This window comes from Anas platyrhynchos, chromosome 2, assembly GCF_047663525.1.
Source record: "Anas platyrhynchos isolate ZD024472 breed Pekin duck chromosome 2, IASCAAS_PekinDuck_T2T, whole genome shotgun sequence".
Classification (NCBI taxonomy): Eukaryota; Metazoa; Chordata; class Aves; order Anseriformes; family Anatidae; genus Anas; species Anas platyrhynchos.
The window spans coordinates 98,720,231-98,736,363 of NC_092588.1; the positions used below are offsets into that span (position 1 = coordinate 98,720,231).

Below are 16,133 nucleotides of genomic sequence, written 5' to 3' on the forward strand. Positions count from 1 at the left end.
CAAAGGTTGCTAGGTTAGATCACACATATGCTCAGGAAAGCTTAGGTACTCTGAAACAAGTTTATGTCTCTGTTCTGGGATAAGCTTCACTCTACTACTTAGAGCTTCATGCATGCAAGAATTAGGGATATGCTGTATTTCCCAAATAGAAAATAACTATAGAAAAGTTCAGGGAAGGACAGTGGTAATTTAATTTTTTAACACTGAATAACAGAGGGTGTGAAATGTCAGGGGACAAAAATTAACACGGCTCTCTGGGGAGCAGAACTGGGTGGGGACTATAACAAATCATATTCACTTCCTGTTGCCATTAACTTCCAGCAAGCACTTTGTCTTCAGATCAGTTTAGCCATTCAGATCCATGCCCTGGAGCTTAAAAATAAGGTGTGAAGTAGCTTTGGTCTTATTCTATCCCAATGGCATTTGGCCTTCTGTATAGCAGAGCCTAATGCACAGAAGACAGCTATATCTTGCTTACAGCCAATTTACTATTCTGCAAACAGTATAGGAGTGCATCTCACAATTACTTAGCTGGGTACACTATGGCTTCGATTTGAGAGCACCATACGCAAGAGCTGAAAAGGAGCCTCATGATTCAACCCTAAATTTATGTATCGCTCTCAGTCAGAAAGCTCTCAGTAACTTTTTCTTAAGCATATAATAAAAAGACTATGTGAGTCTCAGCTGATGAAATAGATTTTGTGGTGAATTTTTATATTTAGTTGTTGTTGCTTTTTTTTGTTTGTTTTTACTGAATAACAACGACAAACAAAGTATTAGAAGTTCTCTTGAAATGCTTGTATCTATGCTGTAGGATCTAACCTCTGTAGCTGATCAAAGAAAAACTTTTGAATGTGAGACACTTTAGACAGGGAAGAAGCATAACCTTTCCTATATCTTCTTTTCCCAGGTCAGACTCAGCCATTCTATATAATGACCGATCTGTGCTTGAAAATCACCATGTTAGTGCAGCATATCGTCTTTTGCAAGATGATGAAGAGATGAATATTTTGTCTAATCTCTCAAAGGATGACTGGAGGTAAAAATGAACATGGTGTCTGCTTTGGAACATTGCAGCATCACCATGGTCTGTTATTGCCTTGTTTGAAGAGCAATATGCATCACTGTATATTGTACATTAGTATTTCTATTACTAAGAGAGAAAAAAAAAAGCTTTAAAAAGTGTTTGTCTTGCTTATTTCTGCATTTGTTTTTTACTTCAGATAGCAGTGAGACTAGATAGAGAGTAGAGACTAGATTTTGTGACGGTGAATAATAATATACAATTTGACTCCCATGTAATTTCAGCAGTTCACAGACACCCTTTATATGCATCTGTCTGTAAATTAGTGAAGACGTATACAACTGTTTGTTCATGCAAAAGCATAAATATAACCTCTATCTACTTTGACATCCCCTGCTTGGAAATTATAAATGGGCCTTAATGGAAATAAGAATAAGGTCCAAGAAACATAAATCAGCATACTATATATGCCAACATGATGTAAGAAGCTATAATTTAAAACAAGCTTCATGCAACATATGATTTAGGTACCAAAATCAGTCCATGATTTGTTTTCTAATAACAGACAGTTGAAACTGGTGAGGGAACTTTCTGCCTTTATGGGGAATTTTGAACTCCAGAGTCCAATGGTACATTAAAAATAGCCCAATCTGACAGACAGGAAGAATCCTGCTCCGTGGTCTTTCTCATAGGAGGGAAAGTGAGTTGTGGGATCTTACATAAAGCATGATGCCTCCTGCATACGCTTAAATGTGATACAGTGCTGAGCAGTCAGTTCATCTGACTTACTGGAAATGAGGGGAAATTAGCCTTTCTCAGAGTCTTGGCTTCTAGTAAGCTGGTTAGCAAAGGCTCTGCTTCCTAATGACTTTTGCCTGAACTTCCCTTTTATTTTGTCTTGTGGATGGTGATATAATCCTATAGCTGAGCGCTGGGAATAAGATTCAGGAACTTAAGTGGCTGGTTTCAATCAATGTGAGTGTTGTGGGGGAGTGGCTTGAGAAATCCTACCCCCCAATATAGAAAATAGTCTCATGGTGGGCAGCAAGCAGGAACTTTAAAAAAATTATCTGCATTGAGGTGTTAAAAATCTTATTTTTTATTTTTTATTTTAGCTACAGTTGGTAATGCCTTGTCAAATATTGGCAGCAAATTGCTGCTTCCTTTTATGTTGGCGAAGGAAATGCAAGGAACTGACTAGAAACAGCAGCCTTAGAGCCACTGTCTACAAGGATCAGCAGAGCAGCTGCTTGAGAATGTTTCATTGCATAGACACTTTCTTTAGGAAAACAGTCTGCTTTGGGGCTTTAAACTGCTTGTGGTTGAATCAAAACTAGCTTCAGATGTTTCTCATTAATTCCCTAGTGTCAAAACGTGTATTCTGTTGAGGTATATGTTTAGACCTAAAGTTTAAAAGATTAATATGTCTGCTTTTTAAGAAATACTCTAACCGCCTGAACAAAAATATTGAGTGGTTTAGATTGCTTATTTGTTCTCTCTCAAGTAGGGCTGTATTATTTTGTAGCTGCTGAACGAGCAACAGCTGCAGAATAAAGACCATTATCTTGATGTGCTCTAATGCCAAGATGTTATGATTGTTATGTGCCTTTGCTTTTGCATGCCAGTTTGAAATCCCATAGGCAAACATTTGGGAAGCATTGCAAATATCAGTTGATATCAGCAGGATCTATGGTGCTGAGAAAAAAACAAACAAGAAGCCCACCGTTTCTCAGACTGGTCCTCAAAAATAAGTCTCTCAGTATCAATAGGACCCCAAACATGAAAGGATGCTTTGGGAAACTGTTAAAGCATATCTAAATTTAATTTTATTTTTGTAGACATACCTAATAAATCGCTTTTAGCAAAAAGCCCAAGTGATGGCCCTTGGAGAGCAAATTCTTAAGTGCTGTTTTGAACTAAGGTCTCATTATATTTTGACATTATTAATAAGGGAAGATCTGATGATCAGCACATTTCACAATCCTAGAGGTATATGTGGATTTCATCAGCTTTGTGGTATTCAGTCATCTAGTTAAGGAATGCATTTTGAGGAAATAAATGTAGAAAATTAGACCTAGATTTCACAGTTGGAAAAGAAATGGGCACAGGTTTTGTAGAGAAAGCAGATGAGACTGAAAGAGATCTTCTGGGCTGCAGTCAAGAAGAAAAGAGATGAATGCTTACTAGTACCTAAACAATATTTCACTGTCCATTTAAAAAAAAACAAAACACAAAAAAAAAACCCTCCACTCCTCATTAAATATTTGAAAGTCAGTTGGGTTGCCTCATGTGATGAATCCCATTTGTGCAAGTCATCAACAAGTAAATGAAGAAACTATAACAAAAACAGATCACAGAGATTTAAGAAACTAAACTGCAAAGCAAACAGATGCTTTCTAAGATACTGTTATAGATGTATTTTCTGGCAGTGTATTTCATTGTTAATAATTTCCATGCAGTTTATTGAAATAGAGCGTGCAAGCCCTTTGCTGTCAAGTACAGGATTAAGAAGCATCTGGAAAATGTTTAGCTCCTTAATTCTGTATCAGAGTACAGCTTCGGGAAGTACAGCTTTCATGCAATTCTGATTTTGTCAGTAAAGCTGCTTGCGATTTTGTCGCTTAGATAATTTTGAGCTCTTTGTCAATCAGCGTTTATTCCCTTGGAGATTGCAGTGAGAAACCTTGAATGTTTCTGAGTGAAGACAACTTGGGTCAGAGACTTCTTTTGTAAATAAATAGCAGGTTATTGGTTGCATAATCACACAGTTTTCTTGTAACAAATGATTTTTATGTATCCAGCATGGCTGTATTCTTATTCTGGATGTTATACCTTTAGTGAATATCAGCCATTGAAAATACATCCTTGAAGGTAGTGTTTTTCCTTCATCCATTAATTTCCATGAGAATCAAGACTTCAACTGGGCAAACTGGGCAAAATACCTCACAAAAGAGATATTCCTGTTGGTTCATAGCATTGAGATCAAGTGATCTAAAGCAGTCTTTTTCTTCTCCTTTTCACATGAATGCATAGGGATGTGAGTCCTTTGCTAGAATACATTTGCTAGAATACAAAGACACATCCAATGATGTAATGTTCTCTAAAGCAAAAAAAGTAAGGGCATGAAGTAATTATTCTAAAAAGCAAATAAAGATATTTTCCAGATGGAGATCAATGCAAGGCTTGGAAGCATTTAGATGTCAAGTCATCCAGAGTCTATCTTTCTCAGCAATCAGTAGTAAAGATACCATAAAACTGTACTTGCTTATGGGACTGTGCCAGATACCATGTTTTCATGTATCATCTGCAGGACCTTGGTTAGAAAACACAAAATCAAAGCTCTGATATTGGCCATAGGATGAATTATTCTCCAGTGTGTGACAGTAATGAAACAGGAAATTCAATCTAGGCTTTCCTCTTCTCCAATTGTTCTTCCTGACCTTGCTCTCTCCACATAATCATATCTTTCCCTAATTCTAAAGGGGCTGTAAAAAGGCATGGACAAGTTATCTTAGAATTTATTTTCATATTTGGTAACTCAGAACTTTTTCTTAGTGGTAGGTTATGGGTATGAGAACATAGTAACTCCCTGGCTCCTGGCTGCTGGCCTCAGGAAAATGTATCTCTAACAAAAGATGAAACATGAAAATATAATAAGAAATATTCAAATCCTTAATTGGTTAGAGAAGCAACACAGCCAGATCTGTAAAGCAGACTTTGAGTCCACAAGAGATCTTCAGTTGAGGTGAACTGCGAACAAAACCCATTCCCAAGCCTCAATATTCTAATAGTCCTAGTGACCACTTTCACATGGTTGCATTTTTTTTACCATAAACCCTTGACCTTTGTAGAAAGACATTTATACATCTTGATTTTAATACAAATTCCTCTAATTTATCAGGCTGCTTGCAAAAACAAAATATTTAAAATATTTTCACAGATTTCACAGAATTTCACAGAATTTCTAGGTTGGAAGAGACCTCAAGATCATCGAGTCCAACCTCTAACCTAACACTAACAGTCCCCACTAAACCATATCCCTAAGCTCTACATCTAAACGTCTTTTGAAGACTTCCAGGGATGGTGACTCCACCACCTCCCTGGGCAGCCCGTTCCAGTGCCTCACAACCCTTTCAGTAAAGAAATTCTTCCTAACATCTAACCTAAAACTCCCCTGGCGTAACTTTAGCCCATTCCCCCTCATCCTGTCACCAGGCACATGGGAGAACAGGCCAACCCCCACCTCTCTACAGCCTCCTTTAATGTACTTATACAGAGCAATAAGGTCACCCCTGAGCCTCCTCTTCTCTAGGCTGAACAAGCCCAGCTCCTTCAGCCGCTCCTCGTAGGACTTGCTCTCCAGGCCCCTCACCAGCTTCGTCGCCCTTCTTTGGACCCGCTCAAGCACCTCGATGTCCTTCTTGTAGCAAGGGGCCCAAAACTGAACACAGTACTCGAGGTGCGGCCTCACCAGAGCCGAGTACAGGGGGACGATCACCTCCCTAGCCCTGCTGGTCACAGTGTTTCTGATACAAGCCAGGATGCCGTTGGCCTTCTTGGCCACCTGAGCACACTGCTGGCTCATATTCAGCCGACTGTCCACCATCACTCCCAGGTCCTTCTCTGCCTGGCAGCTCTCCAACCATTCCTCTCCCAGCCTGTAGTTCTGCTTGGGGTTATTGCGCCCCAGGTGCAGGACCCGGCACTTGGCCTTGTTGAACTTCATACAGTTGACCTCAGCCCATCGGTGCAGCCTATCCAGATCCTCCTGCAGAGCCTTCCCACCCTCGAGCAGATCGACACACGCACCTCGCTTGGTGTCATCTGCAAACTTACTGAGGGTGCATTCAATGCCATCATCCAGATCATTGATGAAGATGTTAAAGAGGACCGGCCCCAGCACCGAGCCCTGGGGGACGCCACTAGTGACTGGCCTCCAACTGGACTTGGCTCCATTCACCACAACTCTTTGGGCCCGGCTATCCAGCCAGTTTCTAACCCAACGAAGCGTGCGCCAGTCCAAGCCAAGAGCAGCCAGTTTCTTGAGGAGAATGCTGTGGGAGACGGTGTCAAAAGCCTTGCTGAAGTCAAGGTAGACCACATCCACAGCCTTTCCCTCATCCACCCAGCGCATCACTTTGTCGTAGAAGGAGATCAGGTTCGTCAAGCAGGACCTGCCTTCCATAAACCCATGCTGGCTGGGCCTGATCGCCTGCTTGCCCTTCAAGTGCCGCATGATGACTCCCAAGAGGATCTGCTCCATGAGCTTCCCTGGTACTGAGGTCAAACTGACCGGCCTGTAGTTCCCCGGGTCTGCCCTCCGGCCCTTCTTGTAGATGGGCGTCACATTTGCTAGTCGCCAGTCAGCTGGGACCTCCCCCGATAGCCAGGACTGCTGATAAATGATGGATAGGGGCTTGGCCAGCTCCTCTGCCAGTTCTCTCAGTACCCTTGGGTGGATCCCATCCGGCCCCATCGATTTGTGCACATCCAAGTGCCGTAGCAGGTCACCAACCAGTTCTTCGTGGATGGTGAGGGCCACATCCTGCTCCCCATCCCCTTCCACCAGTTCTGGGTACTGGGTATCCAGAGAGCAACCGGTTTTGCCGCTAAAGACTGAGGCAAAGAAGGCATTAAGCACCTCCGCCTTTTCCTCATCTCTTGTAACTAAGTTTCCCCCCGCATCCAGTAAAGGATGGAGATTCTCCCTAGTCCTCCTTTTTGTGTTGATGTATTTATAAAAGCGTTTTTTGTTATCTTTAACAGCAGTAGCCAGATTGAGCTCCAGATGAGCTTTGGCCTTCCTAATCTTGTCCCTGCACAGCCTCGCTACATCCTTATAGTCCTCCTTAGTGGCCTGCCCAATTTTCCAAAGATTATAAACCCTCTTTTTCCTCCTAAGCTCAAGCCACAATTCTCTGTTGAGCCAGGCTGGTCTTCTTCCCCGCTGGCTCATCTTTGGGCACATGGGAACAGACCGCTCCTGCGCCATTAGGATTTGCCTCTTAAAGAGCGCCCAGCCTTTCTGGACCCCTCTGCCCTTCAGAACCGCCTCCCATGGGACTCCACCAACTAGTGTCCTGAGCAGCCCAAAGTCAGCCCTCCGAAAGTCCAATACAGTGGTTTTTTTTTTTACTCCGAAAGTCCAATACAGTGGTTTTTCAAGTTCTTCTGGAGCACAGAAACTTCTGACAACCTTGTGGAAAAGTATAAGCTTTATAGATGTATTATATAGATGTATCCTAGGGAGGATGTATTGGTTTCCACATTAAATTAATATTTTGTTGTTGTAATCTTGTCTGTGATAGATCACACCTGCATTTCAGCCCACACTGGCTTTTACTTTGTCTCTGGTTTGGAGTGAATCTACTTTCTCTCCAGCTGTGGGAGTTCAGGTCCTTGGGTCCTTGTTCCACAAGTGTTTTAAGCTGCTGTTTGCAGCACTGCTGCTAAAAGGAACAGTTTCTCCTATCCTGTCTGGTTTCTTTTGCTTGTATTGACAGAGAGGTTTTTGCTGCTGGGCATGCACCAAACCAGGGAATTGACCAGGACTGGCAAAAAATAAGATCCCCATAAATTTAAACAAATTTGGTTTTCAGACACCATATTGTTTCCTTGAATGCTGTTGGCTACCCAAGTGCCTGTACATAAGGCTGGGAAGAATGAGGTGGGTATGCTGTAGGTAGAGTGAGGCCAATCTTAATGTTTGTACAGAACTTCAGCGAGGCCATGTTATGTGAAACCCATGGGACTGGGTAAGCACAGAGGTCTTGGGTCTCTATGCACTGGTGGCCTGGGGCTGGAACTTGAGTACAACCACCAGAGGCAAGAGAGATGCTCAAAATAGAGCATGTCCTTCATGAAAGATTCATGAAAAGAAGAATGGCAACTTTTATTTTTAAATGAAAACTGATGCATTTCTGAATCTCCCAACTCCTGAGCTGGTATGGTAACCTTGGGCTGTTCTTCCTCTATTAACCCATGGGTATCTGAATTGAGAGAAATAGAAAAGAAATGTACATTGTATGCTAGAGCAGAAGTGTTCCAATATTTAAAAATGTCTAGGACATCTACACTGACTTCAAAGGAATTTCGAGCACATCCTAAAACATTTGTTTAACAAAAATACATAAAGGAATAGCTTGAATGAGTAATATCAAGGAAATAATGCAGGTTCTCAGAGGTATGTATACAGTATATTTACAAGGAAATGTTTTTGACATTCTGTTTTTCCTTTAGTAATGTTAATAGCTATTGACCAGTTTTAGTCAACTGGATAGAAATCCAGGCTCAAAAGTTCACCTGATTGTAGGTGAACTAAAGGTTTCAAGGTTTTAAAGAATCTTTTTGCTTCCTTCTAAGAATGTCCTGTAAAAGAAATCAATCCAAGAGGTTTGTGCTTACTTGAAAAGGGAATGCTAGTGCTAATATTCTCTTCACAAAGATCTAGGATTTCTTTTAGGAAGGATTAGGCACCTGGCTTAATTTGCAGCCCTCCCACTCCTGTGTTTGTAGAAAATCATTGATCTTCCTCCTGCTCCCAGAAAGAGGGATAATAGAAAGAGTGACATGCAAAGGCAGAAAAGCTGTCAATAATTTGTAGATAGACAACAAAAGAATCTGAAGTGTGTCTGATGCTGGTTTTTATGTTTCTTTTTCCTTGCTTCTCTCATCATGACGCCATCCAAAAGGGAGTTCAGAGCTCTGGTGATTGAGATGGTGTTAGCCACTGATATGTCCTGTCACTTCCAGCAAATCAAAGCCATGAAGAATGCTTTGCAGCAGCCAGAAGGGTGAGTCACTTCACAACACCATGCAGTGAGGGGCTGAATTTCAGCTGCTGCTTTGCCATTATGTTTGCTTCAAAAGCACCTCTCCAGAGGCCCTCACTCTCTTTGATGTCCACATCAATTCTGTTTATACTGTTGAATTTTGAATCAGTTCACTTAGGAATGGACTGGCATCCCTCTATACACAGGTCTCTATTCTGTGCTGGTGGACCAAAGTTGCAAAGGTTGGGATAAGCCTTCCTGGTAGTGAGTCTTTGAATATGACAGTAATTTCAAGGACATGATCAAGCTGAGTGTCCTCTATGTCTTGAGTACGACTCAAGGTTATAAGATCTGCAGAAATACAACTAATGCATTGCCCTTGTGTAGATGGTAGCAGATGCCACCACTGCAAGGGGCCTGCTCCATAACCAGAGACAAGATGAAAACAACCTGATAGGCACCAAGGGAAGGACTGGAATGTAACAGATGGAGCATTGTGTGGAAGGCCTTGCCCATGGCAGGGGGGTAGGAATTTCATGATCTTTGGTACCTTCCAACTCAAACCATTCTATGATTCTTCTTCCCAGTAAGACAGTGAGAGCTGTAATATTTTGTCTACAGCCTTTTCCCATAAAGTTCCTTTTACACTGCATTAAGCTTTGAGTGATGGTATTTTTTTTCACTCTAGACACAGATCTGTACAGAACCCCCCAGAATTATACCTATATCAGACCAGAGTGTGGCTAGCCACTTTGTCCTCACAAAAGGTACAGCTCTTCCAGGTGTATCAGGCAATCAAAATTTAGAGTTAAAATCTTAGACTACCCATCCAAAGAAAACATTGTTTACTGGATTCTTTGGCTAGCCTCTCAGGTTATAGTTTTAAGAAATTGCCAGTCTTTTGCCTTCTGTGGAACCAGACACAAAAATCACCTTCTGACCTCACAGTAGTTTTCTAACAAGGAAACATCTACCAGTTACTGTGTAGAATCACCAGCGTCCCTGAGATCAGATCCTGTTTACTGCAGTAAAATGGTAGAGATTAAATTATCTTCTGAGCTGCATAAAATGCAGCCCAGATGAAGTGGGAAATGTAGCGGCTCTTCAGGCCTGATTGTGCAGGCAAGTAAGCCTAGAAAGGAGCTCAGAAAAACTGAGCAAAGTTTCTCATTGTGCTTCTTAATGTCTCTGTTCCAACAGGAATGGTGTATGTTGGGGAAATAAGACAATCTTTCATAGTTGTCAGGTTTTAGTAACACAGGTATCACTCCACTAACATGGCCACGTTTTCCTGTTTACGTGTGATTTTTGTCGTCATTCTCCACTGCAAGTGCAATTAACTTATTTGATCCTTTGGGTTTTCAGAATTGACAAGCCGAAAGCCTTATCACTGTTGTTGCATACAGCAGATATCAGTCATCCAGCCAAGGCCTGGGACCTCCATCATCGTTGGACCATGTCTCTGCTAGAGGAGTTCTTCAGACAGGTAAAGCTGGGGAATTTCCTCTACGGTTTGGCAGCTTAGAGAGAGTATGTAGTGTTGGCCAAGGAAGTAGGAAAATTTGAACACAGATCTTTTCCTTCTCTGATTTTCTCAAGAGCCTTCTAAGTGATGTGAAGCTTTTTTGTCTGACACCAGTAGCACTGCCTATTAAGAATCTTGGGAAGCTAGTGTCTGATACACTGCCTACAGATAAAGGCATTGTCTGCCTAGTAGAAATTCTGACTTGGGAAGCTAAACGAGGCTAATTACTTTTATAGATTCAGTATGTGTTTCTAAATAGCAAAAGACAGAATATATGATGTTCTGCTTAGCTGTAAAACCCTAGAAAACAGATTCAGGTAACTGTACTTTATAGAGCTATACCTGTATTTTTGGGGTAAATGTGAAAAATCCATTGCCCTTTACATGAGGTGAATTGCCCTAGTTTATATCTCATAGTGGACCTCTGACTGACAGACTCACAAATCTAGATGAATCATTAAGCTCTATGTGATAGTTATAAGCTCCCCAAATGGCTAAATGAAAGCATGTAAATAGCTGCCTTTAAAAAAAAAATAAATAAATAAAAAATAAAACTAAACGGAGTGCTTAGGAATGTATGTGATACTTTTCCCCAATATGAATTAGTAAACTAAGCAGAAAATTAAGTGGTTTATTTCCCTCCAAAGTTCAATAACTTCATGTTTTATAGTAAATCTGAAAAAAAAACAATTTTTAAAAAGTTTTAACAAGTTTTTAAAATGGCATCTGCTTTTAAAGGCATTGTGGGAATGCCTTCTTAATAAGGATATTGCAAAAAATTGCTTTGAAACAAATCCTTTAATTTGATTTTCAAACCAAGAATGGGTTTACTAGGTGAAAGTAGGTAAATCATGCCTTCAGCTGTCCCTGCATTGTCACATGGGAGACTCATGTAAAGAGGATGATCTTCACATACATTTTAGGGAAGACTTTACCTCTGGGCATGTTTATTCTTTTGTACCATGTTTATTCTTCTATTTTAGCTCAGAAGGGTATTAAATTTGATAAAATATACCATTGCTGAGTGCCATAAAGATTGGTAAGGGAATTAAGATTAGCTAGATGTAAGATCACAAAAAGCCCAAGTTTGGATCTGCTTTACAAGTGTAATAAAGACTAAATCATTATTTTATGTTTTCACAGGGATAATTTTCTTTCAGCCAACAAATCCTATGTTGTTTTTGAATAACAAATGTCTTCACATTTAGATAAAGCTTTATGTAAAACTTGCATTCTAGTTCCAAATTAAGACGCAGCATTAACTCCCTTTTTAGGAAAACCCTTAAACTTACCATGAAGTGTAGGCTTAGGTTCATTGAAGTTATGTAGTAGTAGGTAAATAAATGCATCCCTACCTGACAGCAGAAGAGCAACACACGCTCTTTTCTGCATACAAGCTAAAAATTGCCACTAGCTAGAGGGGACCATGGGACTAAGAAGTTGGACTGGCTTCAGTTCAGGTATTTATTTTCTTACGCTCTTTAAGTGCAGATTATTTCCCATCCTTTCTGTTCTGTGCTTTATGAGACATAAAGCCTCACTTAAACCATGTCAGTCCAGTTCCCCAGCCCTGTTGGTTTCCAAGTATTCTGTGATGTGACACAGGTCTTCCTACATGAACCAACTGCGCTGTAAGTGTGAATGCTGCTTCTGAATACTTTTATATATACATATGTATATGTATATATATATATTCAGCAGCTACAGTGAGCATGTCTCAAAGGAAACATCTTGTGTGTTTTACTTATGCAATTTAGCCAGCCATGAGGGATCTGCCCAAACAGCTTAGAAATCAAGTATCTCTTTGAGCAGTCAGGAAGGCAGCTAGGGGCTCCCTGCTAAATAGAATTAGGCAACAGAATTAGGAGTAAGAGAAGACCTATGATTAGGTAAGAGCTGGCATTGAAAAATTCTTTCCTGAGAGACATGGCAGACAAAGTAAGGGAAGGTTACTTTGAAATGTATTTGTGTTTAGTTTCTGTTTTACCTTGAGTTTTGAACGTCGGACTCCTAATATAAAGCAGAATTGTGCCACAATGGAAGAAAAATATTGTTTCACCCAAAATTCTAACAGAATTTATTCCACCATTTCATGTATGTTGTATTAACAACAAAGAAAAGACACTTATACCTACAGAAGTTATTCTCAGAACACTGGCATGAACTTCAGCACAGTTAAAGTGAGCTGCTGATTTGAGGAATTGATTCTCTAGTATATATATATATATATAAGTATATATTTAACAAGCTATTTAAATTTGTATGCTCACAGTGGATTACTGAAACTATGTCATCCTATGTGTCCTCTCAGCATAAAGCAATTTATAACAGACAATGTCAGTGTTTCCTTTGGACAAAAAAAGTAATTGCATTTGGCCAGCTATGAGTGAAATCCTTATCTGAAAAACGAAAAAAGGCATACAAACAAGTGCAAATCCTGAAAGATCAGCCTGACACTGATGTTTTCTCTTGAAAGGTTTGTTCCAAGAAGTGAGTTTTGCTGTGTTCTCCAGAGAGCTACAATGAGAAGTGTTTTTGTGTTCAAGTGGGTGTTTAATTGGTTCATGGAAGTACCAAACAAGCAGGGAAAGCTCTGAGGAAAGATTCAGTAGAGTTAAGATGCTCAATTTACAAACTTCTCCTTGTACAGCTACTTTTCCAGCCAGACTCAATTGTCCACGAATAATTTGTGTTTAAGAAACATACACACATATACAAAACCCACTTCACTAGAGAAAGTAAAATGTGTGGATTTTACAACAATGACCTAAGATATCAAAGTTCAGCGTGTCTTGTCTAGTTCTAATAGCGTGTCTTGTCTAGTTCTAATTTATTCTCAATTTTGTTTCTCCAGGGTGACAAAGAAGCAGAACTAGGGCTTCCTTTCTCTCCATTGTGTGACCGCAAGTCTACAATGGTTGCTCAGTCTCAAATAGGTATGTCCCTTTCAGTTCATCCTAAGATTCTTCAACAAACAAAACTTATTCTTCCCTGTGGGGCTAAGATCACAGTGATCATTTGAAATGAGGTTAAAGAGAGGAAATAATAAAGTGCAATGGTGTTATTTTCTCCAGATCAACAGTTCAAAGCTGAGGAGACATTAAATTTATGGTGATGGATCTATGAAAATGAGTTATCTCTGATCTGACTGCAGGGCTGACTGCAGTGCCCAGTTATGACACTACTCTGTGGTTTTCTGAGCTGTGGATAAGAGGTGTGCACGGCAACATGTTATGATATGAGTATCGTTAGTGGATGTGGAAACCTATTATTAGTCCTTTTGATGGCCTGGGCAAAAACTATTGCTTTTTTAAAATTTCATTTATTCCTTCCACTTTTTCACTCCAATTGCTCCAAGCCAACCAATATTTTGTACTGAAGCGAAGCAAACAGCAAACCTTTTTCAACTCCATCCATTCAGAAGCAGATATCTTTTTACAGACTCACTGGTAGTACTTTATCTACCTCTCACAGAGTCAGAGAATCAGAGAGTGGTTAAGACTGGAAAAGACCTCTGGAGGTCATCTGATCCAACCCTCCTGATCAAACAAAGACACCTAGAGAGGGTTGCCCGGGACCATGTCCACATGACTTTTAAAGATCTCCAAAGAGGGGGACTTTACAATCTCTGTGAGCAACCTGTGCCAGGGTTCCATCACCTGCACAATAAAGAAGTGCTTCTTGATGTTCAGACAGAATGTCTCATGTTCCTGTGTGTGCCCATTGCCTCTTGTCCTTGCATTGGGCACCACTGGCAAGAGCCTGGCTCCATCCTCTTTGCACCCTTCCTTCAGGTGTTTATAGGCATAGATAAAATCTCCATGAGCCTCCTCTTCTCCAGGCTCAACAGTCTCAACTGTCTCAGCCTCTCCTCATAGCAGGGGTGCTTCAGTCCCTTGATTATCTTGGTGGCCCTCCTTTGGACTCTTTCCATTATGTCCAGGTCTCTCTTGTACTGGAGGCCCCACAACTGGACACAGTACTCCAGGTGCAGCCTCAACAATGCTGATTAGAGGGGAAGGATCACCTCTCTTGACTTGCTGACAATACAACCTAATGCAGCCAAGACTACCCTTAGCCTTCATAGCAGCAAGGGCACATTGCTGATTTGTGTTCAACCTGGTGTCTACCAGGTATTCTAGGTCCTTTTCTGCAAAGCTGCTTTCAAGTTGTGTGGCCCTTGGTGCATACTGGAGCCTGGGGTTGTTCTTCCCCAGGTGCAGGACTTTGCACTTCTCCCTGTTGCATTTCATGAGATTTTTGCCAGTCCCCTTCTCCAGCCTGTCAAGGCCCCTCTGGATGGCTGCATGGCCCTCTGGTGAGTCATCCAGTCCCCCCTGTTTTGTGTCATCTGAGAATTCACTGAGGGTTCACTCTACCCTACTGTCTCCTCCAATTATTGAGTGAAAAGTGGGAGGATATGGCAACAAGTCTGATATTTGGGGAGATGTCAAGAGGAGTTAAGTGAAGTAAATATGTTCAGCAGGCTGGGAGCATAAAAAGAAAACTTTTCCAAAAGAAAAGGTGGATTTGTGGGTAGATTGTTATACCCAGAAAGCAAGTGAAATAGAGAGGAGAAGAATGTGATCAAAGCTTGACTGGAGAATAGAGTATGAAGCAGAACAAGAGAAATATAATGCTGACCCTAAAAATGAAGGAACTGAGTCCAGAAGCAGGAAGACAGTAAATGTATTCAATGGAAACAAACAAAAAATTTGAAGTATGAAATTTCTCAGCTGTCTCCTAAGCTGTAAAGAGCTGGCCAAAGAATAAAACAAAGATATTCCCAAACTTAAGAAAGCTCAGATGCACATCTGTGCCTCAGAGCAGTTGTTTTTTTTTTTTGTTTGTTTGTTTAAAATTATTTCATTGTTACTATTAGGCAAGCCATTCTCTGAGGGGACTCCATCCCAGATTTTTCTGGCTCTAAAAGTTTAGGCAGTTCAGCCAAGAATCTGAACTTGAAAAGCCCTGCACAGGCCTAGCTTAGTTGACAAACGTGTAAGAGCGTACCCCTTCCTAACAGTAACCCAAGAAAGTGGGTATAAGTGTACAGCACAATGCAACTGCTGAGGTAATTTGTGTTTTGTAGTGAGTTCTGTGGAGGGAAGTAGCAGCAAACTTTGAGAGTTAGAGTCTCGGTTAAAACCCATATTGAGGACGTCTGGGCAGACTATGCCAGCTGCTGTGCTATGGGAGAAGACAATCCCTCTTTTTCTGGCTCATGTGGAGGAAAGGGCATGTAGAGGCATCTCTTTCATACTGGTCCTAGCAGCTTTCAGTTATGTCCCTCACTCCTTACAGAGAAGAGGAGCTGTGCTTCCCATGCAGCCCCTTCCACATCCTGGTGTATGGTTGTAGTGAGCTTGGAATACCATTTGCCTTGTTCTCTTCTGTTATGCTTCTTTGTCTGGAAGGCCAGGAGAACCAAGAAACTTCTACACCAATGCACCTTGTGTCAAGGGGATTGAGTGCACCCTCAGTAAGTTTGCAGATGACACCAAGTTAGGTGCGTGTGTCGATCTGCTCGAGGGTAGGAATGCTCTGCAGGAGGATCTGGATAGGCTGCACCGATGGGCTGAGGTCAACTGCATGAAGTTCAACAAGGCCAAGTGCCAGGTCCTGCACCTGGGGCACAACAACCCCAAGCAGCTCTACAGGCTGGGAGATGAGTGGTTGGAGAGCTGCCAGGCAGAGAAGGACCTGGGAGTATTGGTGGATAGTCGGCTGAATATGAGCCAGCAGTGTGCTCAGGTGGCCAAGAAGGCCAACAGCATCCCGGCTTGTATCAGAAACAGTGTGACCAGCAGGT

At 41.3% G+C, this 16,133-nt stretch overlaps 1 protein-coding gene across 15 annotated transcripts in view; it reads left to right on the forward strand.

Annotated features, from left to right (window-relative positions):
- PDE1C (phosphodiesterase 1C) overlaps nucleotides 1–16,133 on the forward strand; it is a 393,933-nt gene that overhangs the window by 329,029 nt on the left and 48,771 nt on the right. For all 15 annotated transcript variants that reach the window (XM_072033271.1, XM_072033272.1, XM_072033273.1 and 12 more), the window contains 4 exons: nucleotides 911–1,039; nucleotides 8,716–8,817; nucleotides 10,162–10,282; nucleotides 13,176–13,257. In XM_072033271.1, the coding sequence (XP_071889372.1) occupies nucleotides 911–1,039; nucleotides 8,716–8,817; nucleotides 10,162–10,282; nucleotides 13,176–13,257 (434 nt within the window). The remainder of the gene's footprint in view (nucleotides 1–910; nucleotides 1,040–8,715; nucleotides 8,818–10,161; nucleotides 10,283–13,175; nucleotides 13,258–16,133) is intronic.